The sequence below is a fragment of the Stegostoma tigrinum genome, chromosome 24 (assembly GCF_030684315.1).
Source record: "Stegostoma tigrinum isolate sSteTig4 chromosome 24, sSteTig4.hap1, whole genome shotgun sequence".
Lineage (NCBI taxonomy): Eukaryota > Metazoa > Chordata > Chondrichthyes > Orectolobiformes > Stegostomatidae > Stegostoma > Stegostoma tigrinum.
In genome coordinates this window covers 33,265,303-33,288,381 of record NC_081377.1, presented here as the reverse complement: position 1 = coordinate 33,288,381, position 23,079 = coordinate 33,265,303, and the positions used below count along the sequence as shown (strand labels likewise).

The window sequence follows — 23,079 nt, the reverse complement described above, 5'->3', positions numbered from 1 at the left end:
AGCATATGATCGCTCAAAAGTGAGTGGCAGCTCAGATTACTGGTCAGAATATAAAAAACCACTGGCCATGACCAAAATATTACTCAGGACAAACACACCATTGTATAAGAGGAAGCTAGCGTGGCAAAAAAAAAATAGCAAGAGGTTTTACACAGATATCTAAAAAAAGGAAGAAATAAAACAACAGTTGGTCCTCCACAGAGTGAAAATAAGGAGTTAATGGTAGGTAATAAGGAAATGGCAGATGTAAATCAAGAAATATTTTGTTTCTGTCTTTGCTACAGAGAATGAAAAGAAATCCCAACAACACCTGTATATTTGAAACGGAGGGTTGGAATGAAATGTAATATACCGTCTCATTTCTTTTGCTTGCAATAGTAGCACGTGATGCGTAATCACCAACCATCCGCATAAAGTTCTATTTTTATCAGTTGTTTCAAAATGTAAATAAGAAGTCTTTATAGGCTGATGCAATGGTGTTACTTATTATTCTAATTAATACATTAAAATTAATAAGAATACCTTACCTACGGAGGTTTATCAAGGCCCAGGGGATGCCTGTTGGGGTGTTAAATGCTGGTAATAGCTTCTCTCCCAATTCAATTGCTTTCATCTTGAATAACTGCAACATTGAGAACACAATAAGCAATACTATGATCCCTAGCTTTTTAAATTCTTGAATATAATAAGACATCTTTTTGCAGATTTGAAGTACACTAATCTAACAGTTGCACTAACTGACCCATTCAAACTCACTGTTATACAACAGCAATCCATAGATAATTGATACCTTTTCTCATTTCTAGACAGAAAAGAATCTTTAACTTACGCTACTTGTTCTTTCATAATTTTGCCCTTGGAAAATGAAGGTGAGATGAAGTTAACATCCAAATATATCACTGATACTGTGGGTAAAAAGGTACAACCTCTGAATCTTCATTTGGTGACAAAAATATGCATAAAGCTGCCACTTAATGGTCATGTCCAAGATAAACTAGTACCAGATGGGTCTACAGCAGTGACAATAGATAGAAGATTAAATGAAAGAAACTTAATAGAGCACAAGAGGAACTTCTCCAGAGTTGAGACTACGCAATTTGTTTCCATGGCTGGTTGCTGAGGTAGAATCAACTCTGGATTAAATAGACAGGAAAATTTTACAAAAGGACAATAGGATATGGAAGGACATTACATGTGATTAGAATTATTCGAGAATAAGTCACAACATGAATTGTTTGGGCAGGACTGTCTTATTTCACACAGTAATATCTGTATATGTGTAAGCAAATGACAATGGCAGATCTCATTACCTAATCCGGGAGTCTAGTTGCAGGGCTGTATGCTTGCATTAGCAAATTAAGCCATCAAACCTGTGCTAATTCACAATTGCACATCTTTCTTCACACAATTTAAATTCAGCTATTTAACAAAATTCTTTCCCAATATGATGCACATATCAGAATCAAGAAATATGAAGTGTCTCACCTCATCACCTGTTAAGTAATATGCTGACAGCAGCCCACCAACAAAACGTATGGTTACCTCAAAGACAGACACTTCTCCATTCTGAAAGGTGAAAAAACACAAAATTTGTACTGTACAATAAATACATGAGCCAGGAGTCCCAGATTCAAGTCCTACTGACTCTTGAGGCAGTAAGTAACGCTTCTGATTAGAAAATAGCTTAGTAAATACATCCTACAAAACATCTCAAACTGTTTCTTCTGATCCTCTAGATTCAATAACTGGGTGAAATCTTTTAGGTATTGCATGCAATGTCTGGAAAAGTGTCAAGATACTTGCACAGGCTCTAAAAAGAAAGATGTGCCATGTCTTCTGCCTATCAGGCACTTAAGAAAATCAGGCCTCTGGGAGTTAAGGCTCTTCTCAATAGGAGCAACCTATGCTCAGCAGTACCACATGCTGAAGACTGCCAGAAACACAAATGCTGGGAACCAGGATTGCTGATAACGTGGTATACTGTATCTGCTGTTCCCGTTGTGGCCTCCTCTACATCGGGGAAACCAAGCGGAGGGGACTGCTTTGTGGAACACCTACGCTCAGTTCACGCTAAACAACTGCACCTCTCAGTCACGAACATTTCAACTCCCCCTCCCACTCATTGGGCAACATGTCCATCCTGGGCCTCCTGCAGTACCACAACGATGCCACCCAAAGGTTACAGGAATAGCAACTCATATTCCCCTTGGGAACCCTGCAGCGCAATGGTATCAATGTGGACTTCACACGCTTCAAAATCTTCCCTCCCCCTACCGCATCCCAAAACCAGCCCAGCTTATCTCCGCCTCCCTAAACTGTCCCCCCACCTCAAGCCCTACCCCCATCTCCAACCTACAAGCCTCATACTGCCCCCTTGACCTGTTCGGCCTCCCTGGACTGACCTAACCCCTCCCTAACTCCCCACCTACACTCACCTTTACTGATTCCATCCCCACCTCTTTGATCTATCTGTCTCCTCTCCACCTATCCTCTCCTCTATGCATCTTCTCCCCGCCTCGCCCTATTTATTTCAGAAACCCCTTCCCCTCCCCCAATTCTGAAGAAGGATCTAGGGATGAAACATCAGCTTTCCTGCTCCTCTGATGCCGAAAGGCCTGCTGTGTTCTTCCAGTTCTACACCTTGTTATCGCAGGCCAAAAGTTAGGTGATCTTTGCGTGTGTCCATATTGACGGTGGAGGGTTGCTGGAAGAAACATGTACTTAGTCTGGAAGCATGAAAGGGAGTTCAGTTTGGTTTTCAACAGCCAACATCTGCTCGATATGCATATCCTTGATAAGGAACTGAGTGACTTTGAGCAAACCTCCCCAAATGTGCCCCAGGCTGACAAGCCATCTTCACTCTTTCCCTCCTGAAGGAGGCTGGTGGCCAAGCACACATACAGCTGGATTAATGCCAACAGCAGCAGGCTAGAGCTCTTAAGCAGTTATTAATTGGGCATATAGGGACCTCAACTACTGGCAGGTAGAAAGGCTGGTTTTAGATCTAATCATCCAGAATTTATTTTGGGCAAAAGCAGAAGAGTGTTGAGGACCAGCTACACCTCCTCCCTGATGATTAAATGCTGTTCCTGCCTTTTACTTTGTTTTCTAGAGAACAAGAAGACTGTGCCCAACTCACAAATTTATATCAAATAACACAACATACAGTAAATCTCACCATCCACATGTCCATCCTTGGCAAAAACTCACCGTACAACTTTTCACTGATCGAAAATCTATTTTATCTTCCACTCGATTTTAAAGAACAAGATCTTGTTTCCTGGAGTCATGCATATGTCACATCTGCCATGTTCACAATTTGCAAAAAATCACCAGCCATCAACACCATCCCCTCCCCATTCTTCTAAACTCCAGTTAATATCGTCCTAACTTATCCAATCCCTCTTCATATGTCACTCTTGCTCGGAATACTCAGATCTGGACAAACTGCATCAAAGCCCTGTATGTTTGCAACATGACATCCTGGTCCTATACTTGAATCATCGCACTGCAAAGGTCAACATACAATTTGCTTTTTTGACCTACATGCTTATTTTCAGTGACTAGTGTACAAGGACACCCAGGTCATATTGGGAAAGGGGAAGATGCAATCTATTGCCATTCACATAATAATCCTGCTTCCTGATTTTTTCAACCAAAGTAGATTTATTCATACTACACTTCATCTGTCATGCATTTTCCCCACTTACTATATTCAAATTATACTGAGGCATCTTTGCATCCTCCTTACAATTTACCCTCCCAGTTTTATGTCATCTGCAAACTTGGAGAAAGTACATTTAGTTCCTCATGTAAAATCATTAGTACTGTGAATAGCTGGGTCCAAGCACCAATCCCTGTGGTACCACTCAGAAAATTGACCATTTATTCTTGGTCTTTGGAGAGACAGCAAGCTAATGTTTCAAGTTTAGACAACCCTTCATCACAGGTCAGATGAAAAGTCATACAGACTCGAGACATTAGCTTGTTCTCTCTCCATGAATGCTGCCTGACCCACTGGGATCTCCAGCACTTCTTGCTTTCAGTACGGATTCCAGCATCTGCAATGATTTGTCCTGCTCTTGGACTTGGTTTTGTGTCTGCCAGACAGTTCTCTATCCAGATTAGCATACTACTCCCAATGCTAAGCATTCTAATTTTATATGCTAATCTTTCATATGGAACCTTCTTAGATGCTTATGTCTTATATATGTAAATATATAAGATATAAATAAAAAGCATGCTTCATTCACCCTATTTGTATCAAACCGGTTGGCCAACCCTGGTTCAGTATGAGACATATAGAACAGCAGTGGCAGACACACCTCCAAAGACTTATGCTGGAAAGCTACAAGTCAGGATTAGATGCCAGAGATGCAGCATATTTATAAAACATTTGTAGCAAGAACCTGATCAGTTCTTGACTGGAGGACAGGAGACGATTTAGTAACAGGTAGGGACTACAAAAACATCTGCAATGGCGGCTATGGGAGCTACTTTATGGCATTCAGCAGCTCCTTAATTATTGTCACTAACTCCTTTATTAGTTGGTGCAGTCACATAGTAACCTTACCTTGTTTATTTGCATTTTTAGCATTTCCTTCTGTAGATAAATAAAGATACAAATACTAAAGACAGTATATGTATTCCGACATCTTTTAACTTGGATTTGATCATTTGAGTTAATTGATAAAAAAAATCTGATAGCATGTTTCCAAACTGTAGCCCATAAACCAAACAAATTGGACCTGGTTACTGAAAATTAATTTAACCTTTTATTTACTTTCCATGTATAATAATCAGCAATAGGACTGTGAAAGAACAGGACGTGAAGAACAACAGTAGATTCAATGAAATGTTCTTCTCGTTCTGCTCCAACATTACACAAGGTCGTCTAAACACTAGGGTATTTGGAATAAATGTGATTTAATCATTCATTAATGTTAACTTTTTATTAATTGCTTAATTTTAAAAAAAACTGCCTCATAGTAGAATTACCATGTTGGAATTTCTCACTGTTGAATGGGCACACGCAACTGCAAATTCTTAATTGCTTGTGTTCAAGAATTCTTCCATCCTTGAAGAAACTGGCAATGAAAATCAGTCCACGGATGAATGTTCACTGCTTTGTGACATCATCTCACATGGGAGAGGGTGCGGTAATTTACAGAAAGCATCTCATAGCCCTCCTAATATTGACTTTTCTGGGTGAACTGCTTGTGATCACTATGCCTCCAGAGGTAGTTCACACACATTAAAACTGCTGAATATTTGGGTGACCCAGTTTTCCAGGAGTGGCCTGTAGCTAAGACCCATAAAGAAAGGAAATGATTGAGGGTGACTGCAATGACTTTACACCTGCTTTTCTTGACTCCGCAGGAAGATTTCTTTAAAAGTATTCTCGAAAGCTCAGTTTTGTTCTAAATGCCCTACTGTTACATTTATAATAGACTCTAATGTTTTTCCAATGACAGATGTTAAGCTTAATGGCCAATTTGTTTCTTGTTTCTGGTTTCCCTCCTTTTTTTTTTAAAAGAATAAAGGTGTCAACATTGGCGATATTTCAACCCTCTGGAACTTTTCCAGAAACCAATGATTCTTGGAAGATTACTACCAGGATATCTATAAGCGACTGCCAGAATGTTATACAGTCACAGAATTGTACACCATAGAAACAGACCCTTTGGTCCAATTCGTCCATGCCGATCAGATAATAAATTAATCCAGTCACATTTGCCAGCATTTGACCCATATCCCTCTAAACCCTTCCTATTCATATACTCAACCAGGTGCATTTTAAAATGTTGTAATTATACCAGCCTCTACCATTTCCTCTGGCCGCTTGTCCCATACACACACTACCCTGTGTGAGCATGTTGTCCCTTAGGTCCGTTTAAAAATTTTTGCCTTTTCACTTTATACCTGCGCCCTCTAGTATCGTACTCCCCTGCCCTGAGAAAAAGACCGTGGCTATTCACCCTATCTATGCCACTCATGATTTTATATACCTGTACGAGGTCACCCCATAGCCTCCGAATTTCCAGGGAAAACGGCCCCAAACTACTTAGCCTCTCCCTATTGCTCAAACCCTCCTATCCTTGTACATCTTTTCTAAACCCTTCCAAGTTTCACAAGGTTTTTCCTATACCACGGAGACCAGAATTGGAAGCATTATTCCAAAAGCAGCCTAAACAAACGTCTTGTACAGCTGCAACATGACATCCTACCTCCTATACTCAATGCACTGACCAATAAAGGCAAGCATACCAAATGCTTTCTTCACTACCCTGTCTACCTGTGATTCCACCTTCAAGGAACTATGAACCTCCACCCAAAGATCTCTTTGTCTGGCAACACACCCCAGGACCCTACCATTAAGTGTACAAGTCCTGCCCTGATTTGCCTTACCAAAATGCAACACCTCACATTTATCTACTTTAAGCTCCATCTGTCACTCGTTGGCCCATCGATTCACCTGATCATGTTCTGCAAGAACACCAGTTTGATCCAGACAGGAACACAACAACCCAAATGTCAAAGGAAACTGAACAGTAGCGTTCCTCAATATCAAGAAAGTATCTGGCCAAAATTGACACTAAGGGACCTTAGCAAATCTAAAAATCAACAGGAATTAAAGGGAACTCTGTCCAGTGGCTTGAGGTGTATCTGACCACAAAATCAATAGTATAGCCATATCGGAAGTCAATTATCCAGCTCAGGGCAGTACTGCAGAATTTCTTTAAGATAGGGTCAATTACCATAATCAACTAAATTTCTTTAATTATAAAGGTGAAGAATGGAGCATTCACTGATGATTCCCAAGTGTTCAGATCAATTTAGAGAGAAGGCAGATGTATTAGTTATCATTTTCCAAAACTTGTCTGATTCTGGAAGGGTCACGTGTACCGGGGGGGCGGGGGGAGAAAGAACGAAATAAACATCTGCATTCAAGGAAGGATAGAGAAACAAAGCAAGAAAAATAGGTCAGCTACCATCTGTCACAGGGAAATTAATAAAATACATCAGTAAGGAGGTAAAAGCAGGATACACAGAACATTATAACATGAACTAGTTGAGTCAACATGGCTTTGAGAAAGAAAAATTGTCTTGAACGAATTTATTAATTTTCTGAGGACATAACAAACAAGGTAGATAAAAGGGGAACCTGTAGATATTATGTATTTGATTTCCAAAAGAGGTTTGAAACAGTGCCTGATCAAAGATCATTATACAAGATAAGAGAACATAATTAGCTTAGATAAAGAGCTGGTTAGCTAACAGGTAGCAGAGAGCTCATTTTTTCAGGTTGGCAAATTGTGTTGGATGGAGTGCCAGAGAGATCAGCGCTGGGGCCTCAACTACTTACAGTCTACATCAATAACTTCAGTGAAGAAACAAATATAGGGCAGCTAAATTTGCCAAAGGCACCAACATAAATGGGAAAGCACATTGGCGAAAGGAGGCACCTGCAAAGGGATATAGGTGAGTTAAAGAACAGAGCAAAATACCCGACAATGGGTACATAATGTGGGAAAACGTGAACTTGTCTAGATAGCAAAAATAAACAAAAGTGAAATATTTTTAAAATGAGAGTTGCAGAACTCAGTGATAAATAGTCATCTGCATGTCAACTGCCCTAGTCCTTCCTCCACTTACAGATAAATCATTGTGTAATGCATTGGCACTTCTGCTGCATTGTACTAGAATTCAGAGAGAAAACTAGAATTTCTTCTGAGAGGCCTGCTTCAAATTTAGCAAACTCACCACATTAAAGTCCAAGTTGTTTTCCACCCATTCTCTGGCTTCTGTAAACTCTTCCTGAAGACCCATAATGTAGAGTGTGTCCAAAGAGTCCACAATTGTAGCTCCCAGAAGCCCTCCTGCAGTAAGGAAATGATTAGCATTCATCAACCAACTCAAAACAATTCCATTGCAGAAACTGATTTTTTTTTTAAGCATAATCTCTCATTTCTATGGTACAAAATGCATTTTGACATCAAATCAAATTAAATTGCAAGAATTGTCAACGAACAATCCCTTCATCAAAAATAATAAAGTTGACAATGCAACAGCAAGTGGAAATTTGGCTAAGAGAAAAAGAGCAACTTAAGTTAAAATGAACTGCTTTCTTTCAACTGAAAGGATCACTGAAGACCAAGAAAAGATGCCGAAAGCAGGCAGAATCTTATAAAAAAAGCTAGACAATAAAAGATGGCATAGCATTGATTGAGTCTAGAAACAAGACTCATCATTCAATTGACCACAAATTCTATTAAAATATCAATCTCTCACCACCTCAAAATTGAAATGGTCTGCATATTTTGAAGTAAAATACGAGAGATAAAGTTAATGTTTCATGTCTAGTATGATTCTTTTAAAGAACAGTTCTGAAGAAGGGTCATACTGGACAAGAAACGAGAATGATTCATGAATAACTGTAAATGGCAAAGAATCATCATCATCATTATCAATAGTTGCTCTCTTAAAAGGTGTGTTTATGGCCTGAAAGTGATGAACAAAAAATGCCAAATCAAAAGCTGTTTCTCAAGCTTTCAATTCCAGGCTCACCCAATCTACTCCACCAGCATTCATGTTCAATGGACCATGCTCCAACATTACAATATATGTTTAATTTCTCTTTCAGCATTCAAAAAGCTGGTTTCTCTCTGCACCTACTCTATTTGTCATTCACCCCAACACATCTCTGCATGCAAGTACAGAAGTTTTCCCACCACCCAGAGCTCCGAACACTCCTTCCTGGCGAGGCATCCCCCACATAATCATCTCCGCTTCACTGGGGAGATTAAACATAATGGGTGACTGCACTCCAGAATACCTCTGCTCAGTTTGCAAGTGAGATTCCAGGCTTTTGGTCACATATCTTAATTCTGACCCATTTTAACCATTTTTTGGCATCCTACAGAGTTTAGATGCAGCTGAATGGAGGCTTAATCATTTGATTAGGCACTTCACAGTATGCAAGACTCAACATTATCTTAAACAATTTCAAGTCAGAACCATACTCCTTTATCAGCTGTTGGCAATAAGTGAATTATTACCATTTAATCTGTTCCACATCCATCCTGCTTCTCATCCAATAACCAAAACATTTTGCCTAAATCACTCCAAACCGCCACCCCATAACTGTCTTTACCTCAAGTTATTTTCTCCCAGTTTTCCTTGTTTTCTGCATTTGCCCAAGGTATATTACATATTTAACTTTTTTCACTTCTGATGGAAGGACATCATCTTGGAACCGTTAACATTATTTATCTCTCCACTGATGCAGGTCTGTGGTGTGCTTGCAACATTTTATGATTTTACTTCAGATTTCCTGCATTTAAGTTACAAGGGTGACATAACATTATTTAATGAGGCTAAACACTCATGATGGTTCATAAATTTCTCTTATCTCAAAAGTATAAAGCTATTAATTTTATTTTCTACAATTAGAAATCAGCAATGTGCATACTTCCCATATGCCTAGCAAATGAAACAGAATCACAACCCCGTTACGTCTGGTCACCACACATTTCACGTCACTTTGCAACTACAGTAGTTTTTCTCGAAACGTAGGGCAGGACAGTTTGAACCAGTCATTCAAATGAAATAGAAAGGGACATTCACAGTCCTGTCATCTCATTTTTCTTCAAATAGTTCCCACTTCCGTTTGTCCCAAATGCAATACATCCAATTTACTTCACCATGCTCTAGAAGTAGGGACCACTGCACTGAAGTTGCTTTCTGACTGCATTTGCAGATGTTTCAATATTTCAGCCAACTCTTCTCTCAATCAATACAGCACTGCTATAAAGGTGGTTCTATTTTTGGGTGATTTAGAAGTTTCCAGGCCATTAAAATGTCTTTAGCCGACAAACAGAAGCAGGCTCACATCAGATGTGGCACATTTAGTTTGCTCACCTCTTCCCAACACATGGCCCCAGGGGAAACTGGAGCAATTGGGATAATACATGTCCCTTGAGGACACCTATCAAGTTTAACCTTCCCGATATCCAAAGAATCTTGTCCTACAACATATCTATAACAGGTCTTAATAACTAGTAAAGTCACGTTAAATGTTACTGTGGATGAGCAGAAAAAAAAAGTCAAAAATCTGATTCCTTGCAGGTGAGAGGACCAGTCAATAAAGCTATCAAATGACCTACAGCATTTTGATTTATAAAATAGGGTTGTAAAATACAAGGGTAAAGAAGTACTGATAAATTCATGCAGAGTGCTGGCTCGGCAAAATGAAGTATTCATGACCAATTTTTAGCATCCACACTAAGAAAAGCACTGAAGCCATTAACTGCAAAGAGTTTGGGATTTATCCTTTCTTATATATATCCTTTCTTAAGTAATGATGCTAAAACTGTACAGATTGTCCGCCTGTAGTTTTGTCAATACCCTAAACAACTACAGCAAAACTTTTTGACTTTTATGAAAGCAAAATTGTGCAACCCCTGGATACCTGAAAGAAACAGAAAATACTGGAAAAACTCAAAGTCTAGCAGCATCTATGGAGACAAAGAGTTAACAATTTTACTTTTATTGTTCATTCCCCTTGCAATAAACACCAACATTATTATTGCCTTCCTAGGTACTTAATTAACATAACTGTACACCAACCTTTTGTGATTGATGCATTATGACACCCAGGTCCCGTCTGTACCTCTGAATTCTGCATTTAAATAAAACAACACTTCATATTTATATTCATCCGAAGTGGAAGAGTTCACATCAGCCCACATTATACTCAATTTCCAAATTTTTGCCCACTCACCCAACCTATAGCTCTTTTCAGACTCATCTCTTTACTTTGCAATTTCCTTTCTAACCTACCTTTGTTTCTTCAGCAAACTTAGCAACCATACATTTGGTTCCTAGAACTGTGATTCTGCAGTGCAGTAGTTATCACATTTGCTTCAAACATTCTTGGTTCAAAAACAGGTCAGAACCGTTATATGATAACAAAATGTGGAGCTGGATGAACACAGCAGGCCAAGCAGCATCTCAGGAGCACAAAAGTTGATGTTTCCGGCCTAAACCCTTCATCGGAGAACTGTTATTTCGTCGCATGGAGTCATGGTCTTAGGTGCTTGTCTAAGGCTCCAATGTCGAAGCAAGAGCAGGTTCAAATTCCACCACTGCCAACATGCTTAATGAACAGACGCATCTGTGTTGTCCCTTTAAAAATCTTCCCCAATAGTCCAGTGATTAGGATTCAGTATATTCATTGTCTCATGCAAGGATCCCAGTCACAGAATTAGGATTCATAAGGCTCTTGTGGCATAGTGGTAATACCCTTACCTCAGGACAGAAGGTCTTGATTCAAGTCTCAGCTGCCCCAAACCTGTCTCATTACATGTCTGAACAGGATGATTAAAAAGACTGCTGTTAAGTTCTCTCTACCAAGGCACTGATATGAACTGTAAGGCAAAGCACTCCTTCCTATGGCAAACACCCACATTCTGTCCACAAGAAAGAACCTGGAGCTTCCAGTTGTCTGCTACTTCAACACACCACATTGTTCCCTGGCCAAGATCTCTGTCCCAGGCTGACTGCAGTGCTGGAAGAACCGCACCTTATTTTCCACTTGGGAACTCTACAGCCTCTGGACTCAATACCGAGTTCAACAATTTTCAGGCTTAAGACACTTTCTCCCATGTCCTTAGCCCAATCCCCATACACCATGCCTTGTTATCACATGATCTACTATTACACTCTACCTATTGTTAGCCAATAATAGTCTCCATTAATGGCTATTCATGGCTACGCTGACCGTTATCTACTGCTTTGTCTACCCAACTGTTCATCTCTTTGGACTCCATCTCCACTTATCGTTTACTCCTTACCCCCTCCCCCAGTCGTATATTGTGCACAAAAAAAATGTTTTCCTAACTACCATCAGTTCTGAAGAAGGGTTACCAGACGTGAAACATGAACTTTGATTCCCCTCCACAGATGCTGCAAGGCCTGCTCAGGTTTTCCAGCAATTCCTGTTGTGTCATTTGTGAATAATCTCTGGCTCCTGTTAGCTAACCAATCATCTATCCAGATAATTCATTACCCCCATGCTATAATCACTTACATTATGAAGGACTCTTTGATGTGGCAAATCTTGCCTTCAGGACATCTAAAGACAGCACAGGTTCCCTTTGTCCTTATCGTTTGTTACTTCCTCAAAAGAATCTAATAAGTCAGTCAGTTTCCCTGAACATTTTAAATTGAAACAATGCTATGGAATCTGATATAATCAGTGATCACTGAATAACATTAATGAACATCTGTTCAAAACACACGGGGACAGAATCTTAAAATAAAACACAGAACTGCAGATACAGAAAATCTGAAACAAAAGCAGCAGGGTTAACATTTCGAGTCCAGTGACCCTGATTCAGAGCAGCTTCTGAAGAAGGGTCAGTAGACTTGAAACATTAACTGCTTTCTCTCCACAGATGCTGTCAAACCTGCTGAATTTCTCCAGTAATTTATGTTTTTGTTTACAGGTAAAATCTTAGCTCCTTCAGATAGGTACAAGAAATATTGAGTTTTTTGGAGTGATTTCTGTTCTGAAGCCTAGCAGGTCTTCTCACTATATCTTACTGAACTTTATACATTAACTACCCGCCCGACCCCTATGGTGCCCCTCATGTCCGATTCCTGCCCTATCTTACCGTGGGTTGTTCCCGGAACAACTTGTCACTCAGCAGATATTCTGGAACTCACTATCATCCCTTGCATCCATGCCATCTTTAAAAATCTGTTGTGCACCTAGACAATCACCGTCAGTCCAGAACTGTCCTGCACATGGTACACACGGGAAAATCAAAGCCCTTCAGTGTGGACAGGGAATTAGAGACCCTGTTAGATAGGGTGTGACAGAGAGGTGGTTATTCCTCTTTCACAAGGGCCAACAGTGGAATCCTCAATACTAGTTTATGCCAACTTGGTCCATGGTAGCCACGTAGATTAGAACAGTCTCAGCCATCTGGAGGAATGCCCAGCACTGCAGGAAGATGAAGAATGACCTTCTTCACCCCACCAACATAAATCCCACCATCATCTGATATCTCACACGCACACTGTTAACCGTATGCACCTTCCACCAAGACCCATGCTCTACAATGCATTATTGTGGGCAAAATCTTCCCCACTTACTCTCACCCACCTCAATCCCTAACGAGCAAATCCTACCTTTTCTTCCCACTGCCTAATCACTCTGAATACGTACCCACCTGCACCAAAATACCAACTGTAAAAGCCACTACTGTCTGCCTTAATACCTACCCCTCTCGTACTCCAAGAGGAAAACAGGCTCACAGCAGGGTGGAAGGACTGAAGACTCATGGTGGGCTGCCTTGTTTGGGCTCCTTACCATTTACACGCAGAGCATCCTGATTCTAACCACCTCAAGTGGCTGACTGACCGTTTCCAACCACCTTGACTAGTATCAGAGGCTACCCTTGATTTATTATACAGGGACCTCTGACCGAGGACTGTTGACAACCACGATAACCAACTTTCCTTTATGTACAAGCTAAATCACAAAACAAGCAAGTAATATGAACCTGGTATCTGACTGAACAAGCCAACTGTAAAAAGGCAGGGCATTGTAAGATAAAGGTCTTGTATCTAGATAGCACTCATTCATTCTGAGCCTGTGACAGCATTAAAGAACGTGGAGGTGCAGCTTGATCCATGGCCCTGAACGTACAGCATCATTGCTGCTGTATTACAATGATAGTTGCTGGTGCAATGAAATGCAGAAGCATGCCGAGACTGGATCAGAGATGTGCCATGACAGTTCTCAAGAGGCTAGCACATAACAGATGCAGGCATCCATGGAAGTGAGTGCATGTGGCTAGTGTTCATTGAGCATGCCCAGGGATGTTGTGATCTGGAGCCCCACATGGAGGCTGCTTGGAGCAGTGAGTTTAATTCACAGGGTCCTTGCTTAGATTCTATGTCAAGCTTTCTCGACATCTCGACTGTCTGGCGAGGTCCAAAGATATAAAGTTGAATATTAACAAGGCTAGTTGGACTTCAACAAGGCAATTAAGCAGTAATAATCCTCCTTAATTAGTAACTTATAACTGCCTAGTGACAAACTCACCTCACTAATTGTGGAAAGTATAAAAGATGGAGCAAGATGCTCCTAATGTTGAGATTAGGTTTGTGGACTTGTGCCACAAATCTTGCCTTGGCTCAGACCTTTATAATATTGTACAAAATATCACATTCAGATGCAGTAATTTGTGAGTGAGGTGCTAAAGGAGGACAATATTGAATGAGCATTGTGCTGAGTGAGTATAATACTTAGGGATTATGTTTTGAAGCAGTGTGGAGAAGTTTGCAAGGTCACAAGTGTTCTGCAATAAGTAAAGAGTCCAACAGCACCAAAGAGCAGATGGTTTTCCCTATCATTTGGCCAATAGCTACTTACAACACAAATTGTGTTCTGAATGTGGACCTGTAGAAACATAGTAGACAGGAGTGGGAGGCCGCCATTCTGCCGTTTAAGCCTGCTCCACCATTCATCACAATCATGGCAGATCGTCCAACTCGGTAGCCTAATCCTGTTTTCTCCGCATAACCTTTGATTCTATTTGCCCCAAGTGCTATATCTAGCTGCCTCTTGAATATATTCAAAGTTCTGGCATCAGCTACTTCCTGTGGTAATGAATTCCACAGGCTCACCTTTGGGTGAAGAGATGTTGCTTCATCTCTGTCCTAAATGGTCTACCCCGAATATTCAAGACTGTGACCCTGGTTCTGGACACATCACATTAATTCTACTTGCTCACCATAGATGCTGCCAGACCTGTTAGTTTGTCCATCAATTTCTATTTGTGTTTCTGAATTGCAGCATCCACAGTTCTTTATCCGATAAAGTTCGTCTCGCTCACCGCTACACAGATTTTATTTTTCAATGGAAATGTCCTCTAATCCAATTTTTTTTTCCCCTGTGTGCCCCCCTTTACAGGGATCTATAGTGTATGCAAAAAGGGGCAAGCAACAAAAAGAGTCCTCAACCATTTACAAGAATACTTCGAGACACAAAGGCCCAGAATTCCAGTCCTCAGACAGTGTTAGAAGTGGGGAAAAAAAATACTACAATTGGAATGTATTGTTTCACAAGCATAGGATAAGAATGCAGATATTGAGCAAACGCCACACACTTCTAAACTATCTGATCCCACTGCAGACATCCTGTATGCAATTTTCACAGAGCTGGGTCAGTTCCTGAGAGTCGAAGATATTATGAACCATTGTCTGGATTTGGAAAGATCTGACACATGTCCCTTCCTCGCCCCTTCTATACACTCATGCAACTGCATACTCATTTAGAAAAATACATGTTAGGCTCCCAAGTGCCCTCATTGTGAAAGTAGAAAATATTCTGCACACATTTTCTTATATTATAATGACTATGATTTCATATCCTAAAACTTCCACTTGTAATTACTGAGGAGGGTTGTAGACAATATGGCTTTATGCCATCAATTTTGTTCCTTTAAGGAGTCCTAAAGCAGAATCTTGTAGCGGGCAGAGTAAAATGGGCTATGGTAAGATTTGTGCCAGAATTAAATAAGTCCTGTAAAGCCCATTTTGACATCAGGAGCATCTCATTCCATGTTCTTTCTATGTTCTTCACAAGCAGCATGTGGCATCTCCCCTTTGACAATGGTGAATTGCCAATTAGGAGGGATAATTGTTTGTTAAGTGCTTTGTTGAAGGCCTGGCTCAATTCATTAATACAAGTTTCTATCTATCAAACCTCAAACAAACCGGACTTTCAGAAAAGGCAATAGAGAAACAAGAACAGACACCTAGCAAATCGACCTTGCTGCTTGCTCCTTGCTCCAAATGACCATTATGCTGCTAATGATGAAACTGTATCACAGGTATCAATTGCATGTACCCAATGCCCATCCAACATGGAGAACTCAAGCCTATCACGGCACTTTTCCAACACACAGCAGGCCAAGTAGAATGTTTGGAGTTAAACTGCAGGGAGCACCAGCAACTAGCATCGAGAAGCTGTTGTAAGGACACTTTGTGCAAAGATGCAGTTGCCCAGCTCATGGACTGGAGCAGGCCGGCACTAACGGCTGTTCACTTGCTTTCTTAATGCCAACCTGCAAAAGTGTAGCTACATATCTTGCTATCCTGCGCCTGCCAACATACTAGGTCAATAGCAAGGCCAGGTATCTGCAAAGGAAGAGGAGCACCTAACTAAGGGGAAGGTCATTATCCCTCAGGACCCCTCAGGGTGTGTAGAATATGCAAGGGGTCCTGACATTTTCAGCCCTTCCTCCATTTCCTTAGAAATCTGCAAGGTGCAGTACTAATACTGGCTCCAGATGGACATTGTGACAGAATAGTGCCAAAAGTTGGAGGTCTGAAGACTAGGAATGATTGTCCTGTTGGCCCTGAACATCTGTTTAAGTGGCCACTTCCAGAGAGCAATGGACAAGCAGGATGGGATCTCGCAGTCGTGTGCCCAAAAATGCATCAGGACAGTGACCAGTGTCACCTGTGCAAAGTCACACAGGTTCATTTTGTTCCCAAATGACGAGGTCAGAGCTGCAGTCTCGGTAGTAGGATTCGGGAATATAGCTTAGTTCCCCCAGGGTCAATTACGCTCATGTTACAGACAGCTGTATTACAGCTGCAGAATTTATCTCCAAGAGAGTGTTTCTCTCCACTAACACATAGATGATCTGTAATCACTGTTACAACTTCCTGGACTTGTGTGCCCACAGGCAGATACAATTTATGACATGGCAATTAAACAGCAAACAGGGTGAGAAAATGAAGATGCACGTGTGAGGGGGTGTCAGCCATGCTGTCTGTCTGCCACAGGTAGTGCAGTTTTGTGGCTGATGCGTCATGACAATACTGGGAAGAGGTGACGCTGAATTACTATGCTTGTCCAGGCACACAACAATCTTTCAAAGATGCTGCAAACACAAGGGTCTTTTGGCATATATACAAGTGGCATGTTGTTCTGGGAATCGCACATGGTAAAAGGGGGCTGGATCAGATGTGACAACTGCCAGAAGGGTGGAGTAGGTAGTTAATCAAGTGATTTTGGCACAATATGGTGCGAAAACTTACTAGACCACGTGATAAAAATTCCTCCCAAAAATCTGGCATAATTTGGACTCGGCCGAAGAAACTCAGCCAACTGAGTTCTCAAGCGTAAAGGCCATTTGGCCAATCTTGTCTAAATGAGCTCTTCGCAAGAGCTATACAATTCATCTTACTCTCCAACTTTCTACTAATAGTCTTTTAATTTCCTACCCTTGGACTGAATGTATTCAATTACCTTCTTGAACTTGCTTACATGTTTTAACACAATTTTCTCAGGTGACACGTTCCGTGTCATTACTTTTAACATTAGAAAAAGGAGTCAATTTGTTTGTGGCTATTTTACCAATTATCGTAATTCTCCTGGGTTCCTGATCCCTCATCCACTAGAAATAGCTTCTCCTTATTAATTTTATCAAAACTCTTCATGATTTTGAGCTTCTGTATTAAATCTCCCTTTAACTTTCTTTGACTTAACCAAAACGATCCTAACTTCTCTCATCTGTCTTCCTGATATTATTCCAGTAAATCTCTTCTGCAGCCTCAGGAAAGCCTCAACAGCTTTTCAACCCTGGTTCAAAGAAGAGTGTAGAATGGTGTGCAGCACCAGACATGCCTAAAAACAGGTGTCAACTTTCTTTTTATTCCAGTTTTCCAACATCCGCAGTATTTTCTTTAATTGATCCCCTGGCTTGGTGGTAATGACAGAATGGGGGATATGCTGGGTAAAGAATTTATAGTCTGTGGTTGAATTCTGCTACTGCTGATGCCCCATAGTGCCTCATGACTGTTCAGTCTTGAATTGCTAGATATGTTTGAAATCTATCTAATTCAACGGTACCACATTAAATGCTAAAGACATGCGAAGGCAGAACATTTCTTAACAAGAAATGTGTGGTTACCACTCCTACCAATAATATCATAGACTTAGGCATCTGCCAGTTAGGTTAGTGAAGATGAGTTCAAGTGCTATTTCCCTCATGACCCACTGAAGATACAGTCTAGCAGCTGTGTTCTTCAGGAATTGACCAGGTCGGTAGGTAGAGACCCTGAGCCTTGGTGATGGACATTGAAGTCCCCAGCCACATACGTTCCAGCCAACCTCAGTGCATCCTCCAAGTGCCATTTAACATGCAAGAGAACACGTGTCAGCAAACTCTGGGTGATAGATGGAAATCAGCAGGTTTCCCTGCCCACGTTTGATGTGACGCCTTGAGATTCCAAGGGATGATTCCCAAAGCAACTCTCTCCTTATAGTAAACCACTGTTGCTCGGCCTCTGATGGCTCTACCCTCTCCGTGGGACTGAATGCCTGTGTGTGACAGCTGTAGTTATGTGAGCGTCTTTGAAGTTTTACATCAGGCCATTGCTTGATTAGTCTGCAATTCAGTTTCCTTAATGTTGGCATAAACGCCCAAATGTTATTAAGGAGCACTTCATAGCATTGAGAGGGATTATGCACCATTATAATTTCTGATGCCTTGATCAATGCTAGATGGTACATTCAATTTCATTTATCAGATTTTGTAGCAGTGAGAGACAACCAAGTGGCTTCCTGGCCATATCAAAGCACATTTAAGAATGTGCTCCTGAGATGCTGCTTGGCCTGCTGTGTTCATCCAGCCTCACATTTTATTATCTTGGAATTCTCCAGCATCTGCAGTTCCCACTATCTCTGATACATTTATGAATTAACCATATTGCTGTGGATCTGAAGCCACATGCAACTTGGATCAGGTAAGGATGGCAGATTTTCCATCCCCATATGACATTGGAACCACATGCATTTTTAAATGACAATGAGCTCATGGTCACTACTGCAGTAGTTTTTAAATTTCACATTTATTTGTTACATTCAATTGTCACTATCCATCGTATGCCCCCATGAGCATCAGTCTGGTTTTCTGTACTACTAACCCACTGGTAATACTAGGCACACCACCCTGCCCTGTTATTCCCAATTGAAGAGGAATCTCGTCCAAGACTCGAGAAGAGGGATCTGCAGTGTTGCAAGAAGCTGTGACAGAGATTGTGGCCTCTTTGATGAGGAAGCTACAAATGGGTGTTGGATAGATAAGCTTATGGGTAGGAAAAATTTGCAGAAACTCTTACAAAATATGTTTTGACCGGGGATTTATAAAGAAGTTACATCTTTTTTGCAATTCCTATTCGGAATGTCAATTGGGAAGATTTAACCTTCATGACTACACTCCATCAGTCTCTTTGACCATAGATCGATCTACCATTTGGAACAATTGTGATCAACCTAGAAGGGTCTGTACAAAGATTTGCCATGAGTCTGCAAGTATATTCTCCTGATAATTGATTATATGACTAGTATCCCTTGAATAATATGGCATCAAAAATATTGCCAATGAATTAATAACGGTGTTTTTCAGAGTCAAAATACTTGGAGAGATTCTCATAGGTTTCACATTAATGTAATTTAAAGTGTATTATGAAAGGACTAAGATTCAGTGAACTTCAGTACATCATCCCCTGACTAATGGGAGGAGCGATAGCGTGTTCCGACAATACTTTGAAAAATATGCTTAAAAGAATAGTAGACAGGGATGGCAAGAACAGGGGTGTCTTGTTACCGTAGGTAATGTTTGCAATTCAGAAAGTTCCACAGGCCTCTGGGATTTTCACATTTGAAGTTTCCTTATGGGAGACAACCCCATGGTCTTCTAGATGTGAAGGAAGAATGGGAGGAAATCATTAGCCCTCTTGGAATGTGCTGGAACACATCCTGAAAATAAGGGAGAAGGTAGAAGTAGTCACTCCTAAGGGAACACTTGAAAAAAAAAGGCCCAGAAAACTAATGGCTATATTATAATAAACAGCATAGAGCGAGGGAGTTCCATCAGGACAACGGAGTTTTGCTTCTTATTCCAACACCCGGCAGCTCAGTGACAGTGTCTATATGATACTGCAGATTGTGGAAGGCCAGTAAGACTGCAAAAGCGATCAGCTTGCAAGACAATGGAAGAAGCAGAACTATGTTAATCTTCTGAAACTAAAGACAACAGGAGACCCTTGGGTATAAGAAGAATCTACTTTTAGCAAGAAAGACTCCAGAAACCAGGGTGTGACACCTGGCAAAGGAAATAACAGCACAGCTGTGACTAAAACTACTTGAAAATTAAAATGTAGTTGAAAGAAACAGCAAAGCTTTTATTTTAACAGTGCTTTGCAAGATGAGATCCGAGAGCTGGGCTTCTCCAACAAACGCTGCTCAAACTGATCAAAGGATGGGCTAGGTTTCTTCCAAAATTTAATTTTAGTTCTAATTTTTATAGTAATTCTATTTTTCTCTTCAGCCCCGAGAAGTGGTTCCATTAACTTATCTTCAAGACCACATGCTGGTGCATCATCACCTTACCTCTACCCACCAATTCCATTATATATTCCTGCAGTATCACTATACACACCTGCCCCAACCACACTGGTTTAATTATGTTCCCTAACCTGAATTAAGTTCCAATATTACCCCTGCTTTAGTCTATGCACCTTAATGAATATGAAAATTACACAAGAGATTGACTATGAATTATAATTTTCAAAGCTTCGCATTCAAAAGACTTGGACGTTTTTTCAGTCTTTGATTATTTGACTGCAATTTTCTTCTATTAATAGAGACATATCAACTGTGTTGACAATATCTCTGTAGCACAGAGTAACAATTTTGACAAATACTTACCAAACAAGCCACTTGTGTGTCCACTCTTCGACAATGGTTTGAGCTCATTTGACCCCCATGCATATCGTCTGTAGTTGTCCCAAGCAAACTTCATCATCTAGGGACCAGGAAAACAATTAATAAGTTATTCCTTCTTTGTATGTGGTACATAGAGAATGGCTGAAAATGATGGAAGAAATGCTAAGGTCATCCTGAAGTTCAACAAATAAAAATGTATATTGGAATAAAAGTGATCTACAGTGAAAGCAAACTTAAATTTAAAAGTGGATCCCAGGGGATCAATGAAGGATGGATTGGAAAATGCATTTTAAACCAGTTCTTCCTTGATTCTGTCATTATTTCCAACTCTCGGGCAGATTTATTCTTGAGAAGTACCCTTGATAGTAAACAGCTCCAACATCAAGATGTAAATGAATGGAAAATGTTTTCCTTAGATTTTTGTCCTTAAAAATATCAAGTTTAAATTTACAACTCTTCCTCCATCAACATAAGGAAATGGGAAGTAGGAAAGCAAAATTGGAGTGGGATTTTTCTCAACTCTAAATCTTAACTTTTTATTGGCATCCAATGTGATGCTGTTTGCCTCATGTGTCCCTTGGCTACAAAGGATCCATACTGACTTCGCTATTCAGTACACAGCTATTAGAAGCATGCTGCTTTAGGGGGAATCACAAAAGCTTAGGTGAAGAGGTGCATTTTAAAGATCTCAAGGAAGAGGAGAGGTAGAGAGATTTAGTAAGCAAATTCCAGAGCTCAATGCCTACATGACTGAAGGCATGGGTGCCAATCATGGGATAAGAAAGTGGGAGATCACAAAAATTCAGAGTTTCAGCAATATAAAGTTCTCAGTCAGTTGTAGATTACAGAAATGGGGTGGGTTGGACCAGGCCAAAGAGGAGATTGACTACTTTACCAGTTTGGATGGAGCTGGTGGTGGAAGATATGGTCACAAAAATAGGTGTCCATTGGGTGCAGGATATCACCCATGTACTAATTTCACAATGATGTTAATGCATGTAATTAGTTAAAATAAGGGACTCATTTTCAATTGGACAGATGGTCTGGGGGAATTGGGGATAAAGTAATGACAGCTGATCATCTGTATGGTCCAAAACAGTTAGAAGATTAGTTTTGAGTACTACATTTGGTGGGAATGATTCCAAGAGAAGGCAGAATTGTTGCTCGTAACAAGACATTGAACACACACTGAAAGGCTCCTCTGAAAGCACTGGCAAGGCACAAAGGGTTCAGTGAGATTACCTAAGAGGAGCCAAGCAGGGACAGTAGTTAGAATTCATGCGGTAAAGACCATATCTATTTATTATTCCTTTGTATTTGACTGTGTACTCAAATAAGAACAGAACAGTTTTAAAAGCAAACACTGTTGAAGGAATTGCTACACTTTTAAAAACAAATCACTAGAACTCAGTGAGTCATGTTTGCACTGCTGTTTTTCAAATAGTGGAACAGGAAAGATAAGATGGCAGGGAACAAGGGTGTGTTTGCAGTGTAAAATTCAGCCAGCAACAGCTCACTGATTGGTTTGTGTAACTGTTGTGGACTCCAGAGGTTATCAGCCTGACACCAAGGGGGAACAGCCCACTCCTATAACCAATGAGCTGTTCCTAAACAAGCAATCCCCTAGACAATCATTTTTTAGTCAGTTCAGGGGAGAGAAAATAGCAATTATTTTCTGCTGTCTTTTCTATGGTAATCAAGCAAAGCTTCAGGAACCCATAGCTCCTTATAATCCCTCTATCTTAAAAGTCCTCTTCTCAACAAACACTGGCATATGTATATGGATATTAATATTTTCCTAGTTAGATCACAGAAGCATCAGACATAAATTAACATTGTGCCTAAGGGCAAGATATTAAGACAGACATTAAAAGTTTGGCAAATAGAGTAGATTTTTAGGACTACATTTTAGTAAAAGGAAAGACAGTGAGTTTTAAGAATAAATTTACAGTATTAATGGTCTAAACAGCTGACTGCAATGTTGTCAGTGTGTCATGAAGGGCAGGAACCTGCATAGGAGACGAGTTAGAAAAATGAAGATGTTTTGGGGTTTGCAAGACAGGAAGGGGTTTAAACATATGACAAATTAAAATTGAGGTTTTGGAAGTCTGGGAGCCGACATAGGCCTCAAACAAGTAGTGAGTCGATGGAACTGAGTACAGGATAGTATGTGAAAGGAGAATCTACAGCAGATTGAAAAATCGGACAGTGGTCAAAATGTAATGAAACAGTCAAGTCAGAAGCATCAAAGAAAGAGATGA

At 40.4% G+C, this 23,079-nt stretch overlaps 1 protein-coding gene across 1 annotated transcript in view; it reads right to left on the bottom strand.

The window, feature by feature from the left end:
- Window positions 1–23,079, bottom strand: part of LOC125464956 (mannosyl-oligosaccharide 1,2-alpha-mannosidase IA-like) — a 137,789-nt gene that overhangs the window by 82,592 nt on the left and 32,118 nt on the right. Inside the window, exons 2-5 of the mRNA XM_048557924.2 lie at window positions 20,801–20,897; window positions 7,765–7,880; window positions 1,486–1,566; window positions 528–622 (exon numbers count right to left, since the gene is read on the bottom strand). Of these exons, the coding sequence (XP_048413881.1) occupies window positions 528–622; window positions 1,486–1,566; window positions 7,765–7,880; window positions 20,801–20,897 (389 nt within the window). The remainder of the gene's footprint in view (window positions 1–527; window positions 623–1,485; window positions 1,567–7,764; window positions 7,881–20,800; window positions 20,898–23,079) is intronic.